At 41.9% G+C, this 20,055-nt stretch overlaps 2 protein-coding genes across 3 annotated transcripts in view; one reads left to right on the plus strand and one right to left on the minus strand.

Annotated features, from left to right (window-relative positions):
- The window catches only part of LOC129824205 (GPI transamidase component PIG-T-like), a 33,354-nt gene extending 31,789 nt beyond the window's left edge, over window positions 1–1,565 (minus strand). The window contains exons 1-2 of the mRNA XM_055883671.1: window positions 968–1,565; window positions 189–366 (exon numbers count right to left, since the gene is read on the minus strand). Coding sequence (XP_055739646.1) covers window positions 189–366; window positions 968–1,511 — 722 coding nt within the window. The 5' untranslated portion in view covers window positions 1,512–1,565. The remainder of the gene's footprint in view (window positions 1–188; window positions 367–967) is intronic.
- A 13,232-nt stretch (window positions 1,566–14,797) lies between these two features.
- The window catches only part of LOC129824211 (phosphatase and actin regulator 3-like), a 61,586-nt gene continuing 56,328 nt past the window's right edge, over window positions 14,798–20,055 (plus strand). For both annotated transcript variants that reach the window (XM_055883684.1, XM_055883693.1), the window contains exon 1: window positions 14,798–15,120. In XM_055883684.1, coding sequence (XP_055739659.1) covers window positions 15,009–15,120 — 112 coding nt within the window. In that variant the 5' untranslated portion in view covers window positions 14,798–15,008. The remainder of the gene's footprint in view (window positions 15,121–20,055) is intronic.

The raw sequence follows: 20,055 nt of genomic DNA on the forward strand, positions 1-20,055 counted from the left end.
CAGCCAAAAAGTGATTCAAATCATATGAACAGCCCTAGAGCCATACATATGTATTCATACAGCTCTTGTTGACACCAGAACCGACTGACAATGATTCAACAGATCTAAAGCTACTCCATTATCTTCGACAATAAAGAAAAGTGAACTTGTAAGGATAAATAAATACACAGTATATTATATACACTCACTCAGTGACAGTGTCCTGGAACCATACCCACAGTTCAGCACCAGGGGGCGACGGTAGGAATGGCTGGCCCCACTGCATTGTCCTCCAGTAGCCCTGAGTGAAGGAGATGTGGAGCTCGCGCACAGAGAACTTTGAAATCACCTGGCCCAGTGACTTTGGGAAGAGTCGGTAGTGGGAGACTGAAAATGAACATTTGGGAGGAAACAGTGAGTTTCATAGGACACTAATATGTTGACTAGATTTGTAGTTCATAAAATCCATCCTTGAGTTTAGGGGCGTGCACGTACCAGATCTAGGCCTATAATCTCCCAAAAGTGTGCACTGGCCATACCTCATACAAATTAGGCCTAGGTCCTATGTACTGATGACAATGAATGCACAGCTACAGTCAACATAGCACAGCAGCAATAAGACACCTGGTTCAACTATTCAACTCATCAAGCCCTTGATTGGTTGAATAAAATGTTTAGTGCTGGGCTGGAACAAAAGCCTGCTCTGTGGGTCTACAGGACCATGACGAATTCAGTGGAGGCTGCTGAGGGGAGGACGGCTCATAATAATGGCTGGAGCGGAAGGAATAGCATCAAACAGATGGAAACCATGTCTTTGATACCATTTCACTTACTCTGCTCCTGCCCTTACCACGAGACTGTCCTCCCCAATTAAGATGCCACCAACCTCCTGTGCTGGATAATGCACTGACGACAGGTGGTGTCCCTGTGTGACTACTTGATAAATTATGTGATTGACCCACACAGCATATTAAACCACATTATTTACCTTTACTTCCTCGTAAGAAGTCTGTATCCCACATGGTGCGGAACTGGAAGCTGGCGTAGATATCCCCAGAATGCAATGGTCTGATCACCAACTCTTCCTGAAACTGATCTTTTGCGGGCGTTGGTGGAGGGACGTCTGGCGTTTGCATGGTGTCAGGGCCATGGTCAGCTTCTTTGACCTCGGTAGCCTCCCATTGCCTCTCCTCTTCCGCTGCCTCTTGGGTTTGGTCTTTTGCATACGGTGGTGGACGACTGTCGAGGTTTTGCATGGTATCATGGACATGGTCTGCTTTGTTATCGCTTGGGGCATCTGCGGGATTCGTTTTGGCCTCCCATTGCCTCTCCTCTTCCGCGGTCTGGGTTTGGTCCTCGGTTTTAGTTGATTGCAGTGACGCGCCTATATTCGTCTTCGGTGAAATATCAGCGGCCCCGCTTTCAGCATCTTTCACATGATTTGTGTATTCTATGTCCGCTCTAACAAACACATATGTTAATCCACAAAGAACGAACGCCAGCATAAAAATATTGCACTTGTGCGCTGCCATTTTTCCGATTGCTCAACACCAATCCGCGTCTCGTTAGCAACACTAAAAAAGTACTTCCGGCTCACGAAATTGCGAGATGTTTCAAAATAAAACTCCCCTACGTAATAATAGAAAGGTGCCAATAACCTGTATTTATTCATGATATATGAAAAATAATTGTCTAAAGATTAACAAAGAAGCATATTTGTTCATATTTATGTGACATTTGCATTACATTTGTGTTTTAAAACGTGTTCCAGCGTCAAATAAATGCCCCAAATGAGAATCACTTGTAACACATGTAACACATATTGGCTTAAAGAGCAAAAACTATTATTATTATATTACTAAATTATGGATGCCGCAGTAAAAGTATTTTGGGGAATACTAAGTATGGTCTGTAGAATGTATATATAGTGTCATTTCATGGGGCTGAAAAATACGGAGTGTTGCTGGCCTTTTACTGTGGTCAAACACCTTAAAATGCGGTGCATCGACACTATTTTTGGGGGGGGCTCAAGATGGCGGCATGTGAGGGTGTAACATTTCTAGATGACAATTTTAGGGTTCTCACAAAGTTTAGTTTTAGATTGCAGTTGAAATTTGTTTTTTTCACCCAAAAATTATATCTAACCATACAATGTAGCTATTTTGAATATTTTTGTAATTAATCAAACTATTAAAATATAGTTTTGACGACTTCCAACGAGCAAGCTAGATATCGAAAAGTTTCAGCGTGTGTAGTTAAGTTAGCCTGCTAACGTCTTCATAGCTAATAGCATGGAATCAGGACATGACCAAACTGTTGCTGAGATAATGGATGTTGAATCTTCCAAGGAGAAAAGAGGCATTGTTGAAACTCACTTATATGCTTGCGGTGTAAAAAAAGGGGGGTGGATGTGATTCATACCTGAATACCCCAACCAAGGTACAGGACAACATCGTCCGCATCCTCACAGCCAAAATCAAAGAGAGCGAAGATTACATGGATTTGGTGAAAAAGAACACTAATAGTATCGTTAACCTGAAGAAATCGCTTGATTTCAGTGCTGAGGAAGTAAAAACTTTGAAGTAGCAGAACGCAACATTCAAAATTCAGGTTGCAAAGCAGGAGAAGAAACTCACAGAAATGGGAGTCAAAGGTCAACGAGAATGACCGGTATAGTCGAAGATGAAATCTTCTAATTTATGGAATAGCAGAAAAATCTGACGAGAACATCAAAGCAAGAGTGAAGGACATTTGCAGGGCAATAGTCCCGGAGGAGGAGCGAAATGTTGTTGCAGGTTCTCTGGATGTAGTGCACCGCCTGGGTAGACTGAGAGATGGGGAGAACAACCAGCCACCACGACCAGTGATCATGAGATTCATCTCCAGGACAGCGGGGGATATGACATGGAAAAGTGCAAAGAAAAATTACTATTTAAAAAAGAACAACCTGAGGTTCAAGGGGGATTTGACAGCATTTGATAAAGAAGCTCGGAATCGTCTGTGGCTGATGATTGAGAGAGCAAGGAAGGGAAAAGTGCATACGTTGCGGGAGCTAAGGCTTTTGTTAATGGAAGGAAATTCACGCTGACGCCTAGTTTGTTGACTGCTGGATTTATCAAGTGAGTTGTGCAGGACTGAGTTTTATTTGCATCTGATAAAACTTTATATTTCTTGATTAAAGGGCATTGTTTGTGTGAGCTTAACTTTTTTATGGCAGGGAAATTCGAACTAACACTTAATGTTAGCTTGATGGTTATTCGTTTTACCAATCTATGGTACAATGTTATTTGCAATTGTTTAAAAATATATATATAATTTTGGTCAACCACTTGGTGTGGTGCAAAGGACTGTTTTTATTTGCAACTAGTAAGAACTTTTCTTTTTGTGAGAACCGATTCATGTGAACGTATACAAGTTTAATATTCTTCATATAGTCACTGTAATAGTAAATGTCCATTTGTTTTTTCTATTAATGCCAGGGGAATCCGTAATATTTTGAAATGGAAATCTTTATTTTTGTATTGTAAGAGTGACGACTTTTATTTCATTCAAGAAACTCATGCCTGTTCCACAGATACTGCGTTTTGGAAGTGTCAATGGGGGAATGATATTTGGTACTAATCGGTCAGCAGGTGTCGCTATTTTAAAAGGCAACTTTAAGGGTCATATATTGAGTCATGAAGCAGATAATACAGGGAGATGGATTATACTATTGGTAGATGTCAACCACGTTCAATTCATTGTTGTAAATATTTATGCTTCCAATAACAAGTCAAGTAACCTTTTAGAGACATTGAGAAGAAAATAAGTAAAATTATGTCTAAATTTCCATTGGCCAAAGTAATATGGGGTGGAGATTGTAATACAGTATTACATGATCATCTAGATATATGGCCTGCTAAGGATAGCAATTATGTTTTTGAGATAAGAAATATATGTCTAAAGTTAGGTGTTCTAGATATTTGGAGACCTAAGAACAAAGATAAGATTATGTTTACATGGAGTACCAAAGATGCAATCCCGTATTGATTTCTGGCTGATATCTGAAGATTTGTCTGACAAGGTTGATACAGTCTCAATTGAACCATTGATTTTAACAGACCACAAAGGGATCTCAATAAAGATAAATATGCATGGTTTGTCAACCAAAAAAAGTTAGTGAAGGTTACTGGAAAATGAACAAGACTTTACTAGAGAATGAAGTATTTAAGAAGGAAGTAGCAGGAATTATTGATAAATACTGGAATTGTGCCTGTGTTATGAATACATTTGGAAGTTACTGGGAGCTAATGAAATTTGATATAAGGCTTTTGGCTATTTCAATGGGGAAAGAAATTGCTTGTGCCAAGAGAGAGAAAGAATATGACATAAAGGGAATAATGGATTATACTAAAAAAAACTGAACTAACTAATCAGGAATTACTGGAGCTATCATCATTGCAAACGCAGTTAGACTGAATCTACAAGGAAAAGGCCCGGGGAGCGTTTGTAAGATCAAGACGAAAATGTATGGAAGAGGGAGAGAGAAATACAAAATATTTCTTTCATTTAGATAAAAGGGCAGGTGAAAAGACTTCCATATGTAAATTAATGATTAATAATACTCCCAATGAAAATCCAAAATAAATCTCTCAGCATGTTGCCCAGTTTTATCAGAATCTGTATACATCAGTCCAGTCAACTTCCAATATAGATATTTTCTTAGAAAATGTAGCAAACATTGCTAAGAAGATAGATGATGATTTAAGGGATTTTTGTGATGAGTTATCTGAAATTGAGATAAAAGACTGTATTAAAAGTCTTAAGGACAATAGGTTCCCTGGAAATGGTGGTTTAATAAGCAAGTTTTATAAAGAATTCAATGATACATTGATTCCTTTCATTCTTGCTATGTTTCAAGAATCAATAGAAAAAGGGGAGCTATCGGCTTCCTTAAAGCAAGGTGTAATTACTTTGATTCCTATACCTAATAAGGATACTCTTTTTTAGACAACTGGAGACCCATTAGCCTGTTGAATAATGATGGGAAATGATTTGCCTTTGTATTTGCTAAAAGGTTGAAACAAGGCTTGCATCATATAATTGATGAAGAATAATCTGTTTTTATGCATGGTCGACACATTAGTAATAACATCAGGCTGATCTTAGATATGATTGACTATAATGACCTCATCCTTGATGATAGTTTTCTTATGTTTGTTGATTTTTATAAAGCTTTTGACACTGTAGAACATGAGTTTATGTTCAAAGTTATATTTTTTCTGGGGTTTTGGTGACTATTTTTTTGAAAGCAGTCCAAACTTTATATAGTGGTTGTACTAGCTCTGTAAAATTAGCTCACGGGACATCCCAAAGATTTGATATTGGCCGTGGCATTAGGCAGAGCTGCCCAATTCGTCCATTTTAATTTTTATTGATTACTCATATTATGGCTCTTCATATCAAGAAATTGAATTTTCAAGGTGTTTCAGCACTTGGCAAGGAATTTAAACTATGTCAACTGGCTGATGATACCACCATATTTTTGAGAGACAGGAATGAGGTTTCTAAAGCAGTTTCCTGTATTGAAGACTTTTCAGTAGTTTCGGGTTTGAACATTAATACCAATAAGTCAGTCTTATTTCCACTCATCGATTGTGTTTTACAGGAAGTATATGGTATCCCAGTTAAAGATAAGGTTACTTATCTTGGAATTGTTATATGCAAGGATGAAAAACAAAGGAGTGAATTAAACTTTAACCCCATTATTGAGAAAACAAAGAAGAAATTGAACCTCTGGTTGATGAGAGATATTTCATTATACGGTCGGGTTTTATTTATACTCTCAACCAGCTTTTCCAACAGTGTTGAAGGAGTTCCCACATATGCTGAGCACTTGCTGTCTGCTTTTCCTTCACTCTGGTCCAACTCATCCCAGACCATCTCAATTGGGTTGAGGTCGGGTGATGCAGCACTCCATCACTCTCCTTTTTGGTATAATAGCCTTTACACAGCCTGAAGGTGTGTTGGGTCGTTGTCCTGTTGAAAAACAAATGATAGTCCCACTAAGTGCAAACCACTAAGTGCAAGCCAGATGGGATGGTGTATCGCTGCAGCTGTGATAGGCATGCTGGTTAAGTGTGCCTTGAATTCTAAATAAATCACAGACAGTGTCACCAGCAAAGCACCTCCACATCATCACACCTCTTCCTCCACACATGCGGAGATCATCCGATCACCTACTCTGTGTCTCACAAAGACACGGCGGTTGGAACCAAAAATCTCAAATTTGGACTCAGATTTCCACCGGTCTAATGTCCATTGCTCGTGTTTCTTGGCCCAAGCAAGTCTCTTCTTATTATTGGTGTTCTTTCGTAGTAGTTTCTTTGCAGCAATTCAACCATGAAGGCCTGATTCACGCAGTCTCCTCAACAGCTGATGTTAGGATTTGTCTGTTACTTGAACTCTTTGACGCATTTATTTACTCCTCTCCTCTTTTGACCTCACCCTCTCACCTTCCCCCCCTACTCACAAGGCAGGCAATACGCTTGACCTCATCTTTACTAGATGCTGTTCTTCCACTAACCACATTGCAACTCCCCTCCAAGTCTCCGACCACTACCTTGTATCCTTTTCCCTCTCGCTCTCATCCAACACTTCCCACACTGCCCCTACTCGGATGGTATCGCGCCGTCCCAACCTTCGCTCTCTCTCCCCCGCTACTCTCTCCTCTTCCATCCTATCATCTCTCCCCTCTGCTCAAACCTTCTCCAACCTATCTCCTGATTCTGCCTCCTCAACCCTCCTCTCCTCCCTTTCTGCATCCTTTGACTCTCTATATCCCCTATCCTCCAGGCCGGCTCGGTCCTCCCCTCCCGCTCCGTGGCTCGACGACTCATTGCGAGCTCACAGAACAGGGCTCCGGGCAGCCGAGCGGAAATGGAGGAAAACTCGCCTCCCTGCGGACCTGGCATCCTTTCACTCCCTCCTCTCTACATTTTCCTCTTCTGTCTCTGCTGCTAAAGCCACTTTCTACCACTCTAAATTCCAAGCATCTGCCTCTAACCCTAGGAAGCTCTTTGCCACCTTCTCCTCCCTCCTGAATCCTCCTCCCCCTCCCCCCCCTCCTCCCTCTCTGCAGATGACTTCGTCAACCATTTTGAAAAGAAGGTCGACGACATCCGTTCCTCGTTTGCTAAGTCAAACGACATCGCTGGTTCTGCTCACACTGCCCTACCCTGTGCTCTGACCTCTTTCTCCCCTCTCTCTCCAGATGAAATCTCGCGTCTTGTGACGGCCGGCCGCCCAACAACCTGCCCGCTTGACCCTATCCCCTCCTCTCTTCTCCAGACCATTTCCGGAGACCTTCTCCCTTACCTCACCTCGCTCATCAACTCATCCCTGACCGCTGGCTACGTCCCTCCCGTCTTCAAGAGAGCGAGAGTTGCACCCCTTCTGAAAAAACCTACACTCGATCCCTCCGATGTCAACAACTACAGACCAGTATCCCTTCTTTCTTTTCTCTCCAAAACTCTTGAACGTGCCGTCCTTGGCCAGCTCTCCTGCTATCTCTCTCAGAATGACCTTCTTGATCCAAATCAGTCATGTTTCAAGACTAGTCATTCAACTGAGACTGCTCTTCTCTGTATCACGGAGGCGCTCCGCACTGCTAAAGCTAACTCTCTCTCCTCTGCTCTCATCCTTCTAGACCTATCGGCTGCCTTCGACACTGTGAACCATCAGATCCTCCTCTCCACCCTCTCCGAGTTGGGCATCTCCGGCGCGGCCCACGCTTGGATTGCGTCCTACCTGACAGGTCGCTCCTACCAGGTGGCGTGGCGAGAATCTGTCTCCTCACCACGCGCTCTCACCACTGGTGTCCCCCAGGGCTCTGTTCTAGGCCCTCTCCTATTCTCGCTATACACCAAGTCACTTGGCTCTGTCATAACCTCACATGGTCTCTCCTATCATTGCTATGCAGACGACACACAATTAATCTTCTCCTTTCCCCCTTCTGATGACCAGGTGGCGAATCGCATCTCTGCATGTCTGGCAGACATATCAGTGTGGATGACGGATCACCACCTCAAGCTGAACCTCGGCAAGACCGAGCTGCTCTTCCTCCCGGGGAAGGACTGCCCGTTCCATGATCTCGCCATCACGGTTGACAACTCCATTGTGTCCTCCTCCCAGAGCGCTAAGAACCTTGGCGTGATCCTGGACAACACCCTGTCGTTCTCAACTAACATCAAGGCGGTGGCCCGTTCCTGTAGGTTCATGCTCTACAACATCCGCAGAGTACGACCCTGCCTCACACAGGAAGCGGCGCAGGTCCTAATCCAGGCACTTGTCATCTCCCGTCTGGATTACTGCAACTCGCTGTTGGCTGGGCTCCCTGCCTGTGCCATTAAACCCCTACAACTCATCCAGAACGCCGCAGCCCGTCTGGTGTTCAACCTTCCCAAGTTCTCTCACGTCACCCCGCTCCTCCGCTCTCTCCACTGGCTTCCAGTTGAAGCTCGCATCCGCTACAAGACCATGGTGCTTGCCTACGGAGCTGTGAGGGGAACGGCACCTCAGTACCTCCAGGCTCTGATCAGGCCCTACACCCAAACAAGGGCACTGCGTTCATCCACCTCTGGCCTGCTCGCCTCCCTACCACTGAGGAAGTACAGTTCCCGCTCAGCCCAGTCAAAACTGTTCGCTGCTCTGGCCCCCCAATGGTGGAACAAACTCCCTCACGACGCCAGGACAGCGGAGTCAATCACCACCTTCCGGAGACACCTGAAACCCCACCTCTTTAAGGAATACCTAGGATAGGATAAAGTAATCCTTCTGACCCCCCCCCCCCCCTTAAAAGATTTAGATGCACTGTTGTAAAGTGGCTGTTCCACTGGATGTCATAAGGTGAATGCACCAATTTGTAAGTCGCTCTGGATAAGAGCGTCTGCTAAATGACTTAAATGTAATGTAAATGTATTTGAGCTGCAATTTCTGAGGCTGGTAACTGATGAATTTATTCACTTTAGCAGAGGTAACTCTGGGTCCTCCTTTCCTGTGGCTATCTTCTGCATACCACCCCTACGTTGACAGAACTGATTGGCTCAAATGTATTAAGAAGGAAAGAAATGCCACAATTTTTGGGGGAACAGGGCACACCTGTTAATTGAAATGGATTCAAGGTGACTACCTCATGAAGCTGGTTGAGAGAATGCCAAGAGTGTGCTAAGCTGTCATCAAGGCAAAGGGTAGCTACTTTGAAGCATCTCAAATAAAATATGTTTGGATATGTTTAACACTTTTTTTGGTTTCTACATGATTGCATATGTGTTATTTCATAGTTTTGATGTTTTCACTATTATTCTACAATGTAGAAAATGGTAAAAAAAATTAAGAAAAAACCTTGAATGAGTAGGTGTGTCCACATTTTTGACTGGATATGTATATACGGTGAGAGTTCAGTGACCAGCCGGAGGAAGACGACACAACAGCACCCTCCTCAGGGGATAGGTACTCAGTGTAAAGCCAATTAGTACACACCTGGGCCCACTAATTGCTTTGTGTCTTCCTCTGTATAGGTGTGCCAGGAGAGGAGCTGTTTGTTGTGTTACTCTCCCTTTTTGGCCACAGCCTTTTGGTCAACGGCTTAGTTTATGTTTTTGCTTTGTTACGCTGGTGTTTCAGCAGTGGACATTCCATGTATTTTTCCACTAACCCTACCACCCCTCCCCTAATTAGAGTAAACGAATGAACAACAACACTTAGGCTTCTACTTCCAGCTTATACATACAATATACATTTTATGGACACAGCTATTGTAAAACAGATGATATTTTGTTTGTTTTTACTCCTATCCTTCTGCTACCCTCAACCCCTCCCATCTATTTCTGAAGACCATCCAGTTTGATTTATTTTTGCCACAAGTTCTGAACCTATATATATATTTTATGGACATAGTATATTTTACATTAGTTACCTTGTTATTAGTCCCACCCTGCATTTTGGCTGAGCGGCCAGCTCCAGGAAGAGTCTTGGTGGTTCCAAACGTATTACATTTAAGAATGATGGAGGCCACTGTGTTCTTGGCTCCTTCAATGCTGTAGAAATGTTTTGGTTCCCTTCCCCAGATCTGTGCCTTGACACAATCCTGTCTCGGAGCACTACGGACAATTCCTTCGACCTCATGGCTTGGTTTTTGCTCTGACATGCACTGTCAACTGTGGTCCCTTATATAGACAGGTGTGTGCCTTTCCACATGTCCAAACAAATTAATTCACCACAGGTGGACTCCAATCAAGTTGTAGAAACATTTCAAGGATGATCAATGGAAACAGGATGAACCTGAGCTCAATATCGAGTCTCACAGCAAAGGGTCTGAATACTTATGGAAATAAGGTATTCGTTTTATTTTTAGTAAGTTTGCAAACCTTGTTTTTGCTTTGTCATTATAGGGTATTGTGTGTAGACTGATGAGGGGGAAAACATATGTAATACATTTTAAAATAAGGCTGTAACGTAACAAAATGTGGAAAAGGGGATCTGAATACTTTCCCAATGCACTGTATGGTGTTATTCCATGGTCGACTGAGGTCTGCAGTACGTGCCCAGCAACACTTTCTATTCCACCCACTTCATTGGTCCCAATACAATACAAATAGGCCTATAAATTCCATATTGGCTAACAGAGAGAGAACTAATCTAGGTGCCAAAGTAAAATGTATGTATGCCGATGTATGTGCTGCCCCTCATCCCTGATTCTCTGCAGGGCGCGCAGTAGCAAGTGACCCTATATTTAGTGTGGTCTCAGTCAAATGATCCATAGCCTATACTAGGCAATAGGCCTAGGCTATATGAAGTGCATGCTCGGAGAAGCACAGGGAAAAGGTATATTTCTAAGAAAATGTACTTCCTTCCCAAGTTTTGCACTGCTGGAATGATGTAAATAAAACTGGCTATACTTCATTACACACTGGATGGATATCCCAATCCTAAACCCTGACCGGCCCTGCTCTTGCTGATGTAAACCTTTTCGTGCTGCCTAACCAATGTGTATGGTGGCACTTCAGGAGGTGAGTCAAAGACTTCTTCTGAAAATCATTTTTGATTTGTAAAAATATCCTTGCAAAAGTATTCATCCCCCTTTTTCCTATTTTGTTACGTTACAACCTGTAATTTACAAAGATTTTTATTTGGATTTCATGTAATGGACATACACAAAGTAGTCAAAATTGGTCAAGTCAAATGAAAAAAATTACTTGTTTAAAAAAACAAAAAAAAATGTAAAACTGAAAGTGGTGCATGCATATGTATTCACCCCCTTTGCTATGAAGCCCCTAAATAAGATCTGGTGCAACCAATTACCTTCAGAAGTCACATAATTAGTTAAATAAAGTCCACCTGTGTGCAATCTAAGTGTCACATGATCGGTCACATGATTTCAGCATACACCTATTCTGAAAGTCCCCATAGTCTGCATTACCACTAAGCAAGGGGCACCACCAAGCAAGCGGCACCATGAAGATCAAGGAGCTATCCAAACAGGTCAGGGATAAAGTTGTGGAGAAGTACAGATCAGGGTTGAGTTATTAAAAAATATCAGAAACTTTGAACATCCCACGGAGCACCATTAAATCCATTATTAAAAAATAGAAAGAATATGGCACCACAACAAACCTGCCAAGAGAGGGCCGCCCACCAAAACTCACGGACCAGGCAAGAAGGGCATTAATCAGAGGCTCAACAAAGAGACCAAAGATAACCCTGAAGGAGCTGCAAAGCTCCACAGCGGAGATTGGAGTATCTGTCCATAGGACCACTTTAAGCCAGCCGTACACTCCACAGAGCTGGGCTTTACAGAAGAGTGGCCAGAAAAAAAGCCATTGCTTAAAGAAAGAAATAAGCAAACACGTTTGGTGTTCGTCAAAGGGCATGTGCAAGACTCCTCAAACATATGGAAGAAGGTGCTCTGGTCAGATGAGACTAAAATTTTACTTTTTGGCCATCAAGGAAAATGCTATGTCTGGCTCAAACCCAACACCTCTCATCACCCCAGGAACACCACCCCCATGGTGAAGCATGGTGGTGGCAGCATCATACTGTGGGGATATTTTTAATCGTCAGGGACTGGGAAACTGGTCGGAATTGAAGGAATGATTGATGGCGCTAAATACAGGGAAATTCTTGAAGGAAACTGATATATCAAAATCTAATTTAAAAATGCAACTGATATTGACATAGATTTTCCATATGAAACAAAATGGTACATCACTAATTTAATGGATGAGGGGTTGAAACGAATGAATGTATCATAAAGTGTGTTAGACCATAAATTTCAACTGACACATTTAAGAAAATTGTTGACTGTAGTGACTGTACCCATAGCCTGGTTGATATTCATTACATTTACATTTTAAATAAATACGATTTTCCTTTAGACTAAAAAGTTTGCCTTATGTGTTTGATTTTGAGTGTTGATAGTTTAGTGTGTATATAAGCATGAACTACTACGTGGATAGCACCGGGGAATTTGGAGGTGGTTTCTATAGACCGTATTGAGTTTTTTGTCTGGGTATGATATTTGTGCGTCTGTAACTTTCTCACTCATCATTATTAACGATTCATTCAGGACAATCCGTCATCATGGTAGCATCCACATTAATGTAGACGTGTTTAGAAACAGATTATATTCTTATTTACAATTAAAGTAACTTCAAAATTACACAATATATTATTTACCATTTATTTATATTGGGCACAAATAATCTGAAACACAATCAAAACAAACTGATAATGCATCCAACAAATGTGTAGAGTCAAGCTTGATGTAATCATTGCGTGCTAGCAATATGGGACCAATATGGGACCAAATACTAAACTTTTGACTACTTTAATACACATATAATTGAATTTGTCCCAATCCTTTTGGTCCCCTAAAATGGTGGGACTATGTACAAAAAGTGCTGTAATTTCTAAATGGTTCACCCAATATGGATGAAAATACCCTCAAATTAAGGCTGACAGTCTGCATATTAACCTCATAATGATTGTATAATTTCAAATCCAACGTGCTGGAATACTGAGCCAAAACAACACAAAATGTGCCACTGCCCCAATACTTTTGGAGCTCACTGTATATAGGTTCTACAGACCCTAGTGAGTAATCCTATACATAGCTGTCTCTCTATAAACCAATATGTAATACAGTGATTTGAATTGTGGCCAATGTAATGGGCGGAGTAAAAGACCAGCAACACTCTGTATTATTCCGTGCACCATGAAATGACACCATACATACATTCTCCAGACCCTACTCTACGGAGTATTCCCAACCCCACTTTTACATCGGCCCATAGAATAGTTTTTTCTCAGTAAGACAATATGTACATTTAGATTTTCCCCATATGTAGTTTTCATTTTGTATCATTATTTTAACATTATGCACTATTATTGATTTCGTATCATACGCATAGCGTTTTACCGCAGTCTTTTATTTTGCAGCAAAATCAGAAAACCAGAAGTCTTAATGTAGCTGCCGGAACGCGAATGTTGCTGCAGTAACGCTAATACGGAAGACGGTACAGTAAATTCTAATACCAGACAGAGAGAGAGTGGCCCAACTAGGCGGAAAATCTGTCGCCCCCCATAGGTGGCGGTGAACAGGTGTATTTTCGTACACCAATCACAGTGATTTGATATGGAGGTCAAGAGTTTCGAATTTGGTCAACAACAAAAAACGAATGACTTATTTGCTGCGTGAGGTTTATTTGACTGAATATAAGTTTCGTAATGCTTAAGCTGTTAAGAGTGTACTGATATAAGTAGGACACGTGACATCCCGTCAAGAAAAAAACACTATATAGGAGTTGCCTCGAGATGGCTATGCATATTAATGCATGAGGCTAGCGACGTAGTGTCTCTCTCTCGCCATTCATTGAATACAGGCGGTTGACGTCAAAAAACTTCGACTATTCAAAAATGTTTACAACAATGAGATGTATCCACCAATCCAAAGAAAGGATAGGCGGGAGCTAGACAGCCCCCCGTTCCACTTTGTGAACAACGACTCCAATTTGTAAGGGCGGAGACACTTGAATCTTGTCAGTATATCCAAAATCTCTGCAACGGCAACTACTTCCTCATCGCGCGTCATAGCAGGGTTGACCAATAGGATGAAAGGACTTCCAATGGACAATCATCAAGGCGCAAAATATGCGCATAAGGTCTACCATACATACATTTTCAAGTATTATTAATTGTTTGGTCAATTGAACCTAACATATTTACATTTGGAATATAATATAGTAATGTATGTGTTTTTCATGTACAGGTACAGTCGTTGAGCAGGAGGCTTAGGCTACATTGTCGTTTCTCATGGTATTAAAGCCAATGTTTGACATTTCTGTTCATTTCTGTCGATTACGCTCTCTACTATATCAATAGGCTTACTGATCTCCCTTCAGCCAATACCACTAGGCCTATGCAGCTGTTGTCTCTGAATCCCTTCAATGCCATTCATAAATGCATTACATTAAAATATTGGGATACATAGCAGTATTTTTTTTAAACAATTCAAAACTAACAACGTTAGTCCTGAGATTTATTCAATGAACCAATTTCACCACGTGTTGATGTTCTGCTCTATACAACCTCATCACCATTCATATAGACCAAACCAGCATCATAAATCAGTAGGCTACATTAATAAATTCAGATTGTGTAAGTAGGCAGCCTGGCCTAAATTTGTGTCGCCGGCTACAATGTTGCGAGGAAAAATCAGGCAGTAGTGACATATTAACCGGCACATCCGTATCACCCCTCCCACGTCCACACGAGCGCGCACAGACACACACGCGCGCTTCAACCGTTCTTATTATACGTCAGTGGCTCCAACATACTAGGAATTTCTGCTCAGCACCCATGGCACCCCATTAGATGCTCAAAGCGGCTGTTGTCAGAACGAATTAGATCTGCACTACTGCTGCTTACTTCTGACCTTGCCTGCCTCTGGTAGGGTTTTGAATATTTTATTTTATTCATGTGCTCTATCCCCAATGGCTACATCCGATGGAAATGGAATAGATGTCTGTCTTCTGCATAGAGGCAGATCTCAAAGTGACCCAAACCTACTCACAGAGTCCGGCATCGATCTAGTGCACAGCACAGGTAAGAGACATGTTTTTTTTGTCTGGATATTCAAACGTTATAGGCTATGGTATTGGCGTTTTATTATCATCGTTTTGGCGATAGGCTACAGTAGTCTCCTAAAGCCATCCCCAATTGCTAAATGGGATTTGAGGACCATATCAGAATAATAAGCACTCCATGCTTCCATTTGACAGAAAATACAATAAAAACAGAGATTCGCAGACAATTGGTAGGAAAATATCATGACGCGTTTGCCATTTTCCTCCAGTTCTATTTAAAAGAATGGATGCTCTCCCAAAATATGCTGTTTGTTCGTGAAATGCTATGTAGTTTTGCAGTAAATGTGAAGATTATAAATTAACTTGAGCCTATAATGCAAAGCCTATTGTACACAAACCCATAATATTTCAGACATCATTGCATCAATTTGAATATATTTATATATAGGCTCAATAAGATTGGACGCAAAGATGACAGGCTACAGTGAAGGAAGCTCATTGTGTGGTCCATCATTTTAGGCGAAATGTCTAGACACATTTTTGCGTCGCTAGGTTATATTAGGATTCAATGTTACATTGAGCGCACAGACACTGACATTGAGCAGACACATTTATAATGATTATTTGAGCAATTTCGTTCTGCATAAGCCTCGGTTTCGGTGGTAGCTTATATTGGACCTTCATTCAATGGACCCTTGCCTATCCCGACTCGGCCACTGCGCTTGGCAGCATCAATTGGATCCCATGTTGAGGTTGAGCTGATCAAACAGTCCTATGATCAATGGCCCAGCGTTCCACGTGATGTATAGGATCAAAGACTTCGACGTCAGTGCTGCCCTACATATAGAAGAACATCAATTCCCTATGGTGTGGACCATGCAGGTGTGCACAGAGCACCTAGAGCAATCATAGGCTATTCCCCTTTAAGATAAATAAACAGGCCCTCCCTGCCTAGAAGCATGTTATTTACCAACCAAGCATTTTTATTCTCAAGTGCTTTTAGGCATAGTCTGCAAGCTTAATGGCATTTTGTTATAATATATTTTTTAAACAGTTTAATAAAGTATTTTATTGGACAGCTATTAAGTATTGGTGCCAGGCTGTATCTGTTTAAGAAGACAGTATGTTTATGGCATATTTATGGTTAAATTGAGCGGGTTCTTGCCCTTTTCTTGTTCCCTCTCCTTTCCTAACACACGCACGCACGCACCCACACATGCGCCCCCCCCCCCCCACCCCACCCCCCCACATACACACGCACACAAGTACAAGTTAACAGGTAGCCTAGTGGTTAGAGCCTTGGGCCAGTAACTGAAAGGTTGCTAGATCAAATCCCCGCGCTGACAAGGTATACATTTGTCGTTCTGCCCCTGAACAAGGCAGTTAACCCACTGTTCCTAGGCTGTCATTGTAAATAAGAATTTGTTCTTAACTGACTTTCCGAGTTAAATAAAGGTTAAAAAAAGACCGCTACAGGGCCTTCAGAAAGTATTCATACTCCTTGACTTATTCCACATTTAGTTGTGTTACAGCCTGAATTCAAAATGGGTTAAAGTGATTATTTTTCCCATCCATCTACACACAATACCCCATAATGACAAAGTGAAAACATGTTATTTGAAATTTTTGCAAATTTATTGAAAATAAATTACAGAAATATCTCATTTACATAAGTATTCACACCCCTGAGTCAATACTTTGTAGAAGCGCCTTTGGCAGTGATTACAGTTGTGAGTCTTTCATAACACCTGGTATTCAGGACAAAAAGTAAATTTCTTTGACACATTTTTTGCCTATTACTTTAGTGCCTTGTTGCAACAGGATGGAATATTTTAATTCTGTTCAGGTTTCCTTTTTTTCACTCTGTCAATTAGGTTAGTATTGTGGAGTAACTACAATGTTGTTGACCCATCCTCAGTTTTCTCCTATCACAGCCATTAAACTCTGTACCTGTTTTAAACTCACCATTGCCCTCGTGGTGAAATCCCTGAGCGGTTTCCTTTCTTTCCGGCAACTGAGTTAGGAAGGACGCCTGTATCTTTGTAGTGACTGGGTGTATTGATACACCATCCAAAGTGTAATTAATAACTTCACCATGCTCAAAGGGATATTCAATGTCTGCTTTAAAAAAAAAACTCATTTACCAATACGTGCCCTTCTTTGCAAGACATTGGAAACCGTCCCAACTTCTTTTTATATAATTTGTAAACATTTTCAAAATATATAATTCCACTTTGACATTATGGGGTATTGTGTGTAGTAGGCCAGTGACAAAACATCTCAATTTTATCCATTTTAAATTCAGGTTGTAACTCAACAAAATGTGTAAAAAGTCAAGGGGTTTGAATACCTTCTGAAGGCACTGTACAATAATGATTGAAGCAGTGGCTATGATAACCGTGTCTTATACTTGAATGTGCCTACACATGTAGCCTGCACCCATTCACAGGGCACTGCTAATGGACTATCCCGTAAATACAGTTCTGTGTCATTCAAGAGAGCAATAGCAGTGTCTGGTGACCCAAAGTACACATTGTCCGTCCTCAGTGTATCATCACTGTGTGAGTGTCGCGGCTCACAGTCTTTGCCAAAGGATTACTAAGACTTTTACACAGTGGCCTTTGCAGCTGCAGAGACTGACACTGGAGAGAGAGAGAGAGAAAGAGAGAGAGAGAGAATATTAGTTGTAGAACGTTCAAGGCAATTTTACCCTCCATCCTTGTTGGGGCAATGCACTGTATCACTAAGTTTGTATTATTTCAAGGGCTGATTTGTATGTAAAGTACTATGGGTTGTATGAAAGGTTTAAAAAACAAATATTAGTCTGAGGTGTTGTTGCCAGGACAGGAATGATACTTTGGGGGGGGGGGGTTGCACCCCCTTAAAGACCTTTAGGGAAAATACTGCAGGGTCTTATATTCCAATTGGAATGTATATGTAATACTAATATGTATATGTAATATGTAATACTAGCCATTGTTGTGAACAAACCTATGTTTGACACGGTAATGCAGGGCTCTACACGTTCTTTTTCAGTTAGTGGCACCAGCACATGATTTGGTCACACCAATATTTTAAATAATTTATAATGACCTGGCCTGTGTCCCATAATATAACCGCATTCCATACAGAACAAGGCTAATAATGACTAGCCGTATTTTAAATAAGCAACATTGGATGTTCTAAGTCCACAACAATGCTTAAACCACATCTGGGGACAATTTTTGGGGTCTGGGAAAAATCTGAGAAATGTAGATTTTTTTCTGTAGTTGGCCTTTAAGTCAGGTAAGCACCAGCATAAGTTGTGTTTGTCTAGCAGTGTCGCGCAGTTGTGATGGGACTTTTCAAAGCAAATGACCACTGGATTGATGCGAATAATCATGATTCTGCCAGGGAGGCATAGGCTACTTTGTAGTTACCTTTTATTTGCCTTTCCATCTACCCGCAGATGTTTAGGCTATCATTAGCATTGCTAATGGCTACACACACAGGGTTTCGACATTCAGGTAAATTTGCCAGCAGTCCGGGCCAGTGTCAACTGAAAGCTATTGGCACGAGTTTAAAAAATACTGACAATAGCAGATGATTTTATCTTTCATTTGTGGGCTGAGCCAATGTGTGCCTATGTGCCTCCTCTTCCCAGACCTGACTGAGTTCTTCTCTGCCTCCTGCTCCTGAGCACCAGGGCACCAAATAAAGGACACACGGGGCCGTATGTATCAAGAGTCTCAGAGTAAGAGTGCTGATCTAGGATCAGGTCCCCCCTGTCCATGTGATCCTATTCTTTGTGATCTAAAAGACATCATAACCGCCATCGATAAGAGACATTACTGCGCAGCCGTATTCATCGACCTGGCCAAGGCTTTCGACTCTGTCAATCACCACATTCTTATTGGCAGACTCGACAGCCTTGGTTTCTCAAATGATTGCCTCGCCTGGTTCACCAACTACTTCTCTGATAGAGTTCAGTGTGTCAAATCGGAGAGCCTGTTGTCCGGACCTCTGGCAGTCTCTATGGGGGTGCCACAGGGTTCAATCATCGGGCCGACTCTCTTCTCTGTATACATCAGTGATGTTGCTCTTGCTGCTGGTGATTTTCTGATACACCTCTACGCAGACGACACCATTCTGTATACTTCTGGCCCCTCTTTGGACACTGTGTTAACTAACCTCCAGACGAGCTTCAGTGCCATACAACTCTCCTTCCGTGGCCCCCAACTGCTCATAAACGCAAGTAAAACTAAATGCATGCTATTCAACCGATCACTGCCCGCACCTGCTCGCCTGTCCAGACGGCTCTGACTTAGAATACGTGGACAACTACAAATACCTAGGTGTCTGGTTAGACTGTAAACTCTCCTTCCTGACTCACATTAAGCATCTCCAATCCAAAATTAAATCTAGAATCGGCTTCCTATATCGCAACAAAGCATCCTTCACTTATGTTGCCAAACATACCCTCGTTAAACTGACCATCCTACCGATCCTCGACTTCGGTGATGTCATCTATAAAATAGCCTCCAACACTCTACTCAACAATCTGGATGCTGTCTATCACAGTGCCATCCGTTTTGTCACCAAAGCCCCATATACTACCCACCAATGCGACCTGTACGCACTCGATGGTTGGCCCTCGCTTCAATCTCGTCGCCAACCCACTGGCTACAGGTTATCTACAAGTCTCTGCTAGGTAAAGCCCCGCCTTATCTCAGCTCACTGGTCACCATAGCAGCACCCACTCGTAGCACGCGCTCCAGCAGGTATATCTCACTGGTCACCCCCAAAGCCAAATCCTCCTTTGGTCGTCTTTCCTTCCAGTTCTCTGCTGCCAATGACAGGAACGAACTGCAAAAATCTCTGAAGCTGGAAACACTTATCTCCCTCACTAGCCTTAAGCACCAGCTGTCAGAGCAGCTCACAGATTACTGCACCTGTACATAGCCTATCTATAATT

This window comes from Salvelinus fontinalis, chromosome 2 (assembly GCF_029448725.1).
Source record: "Salvelinus fontinalis isolate EN_2023a chromosome 2, ASM2944872v1, whole genome shotgun sequence".
In the NCBI taxonomy this organism is placed as follows: domain Eukaryota; kingdom Metazoa; phylum Chordata; class Actinopteri; order Salmoniformes; family Salmonidae; genus Salvelinus; species Salvelinus fontinalis.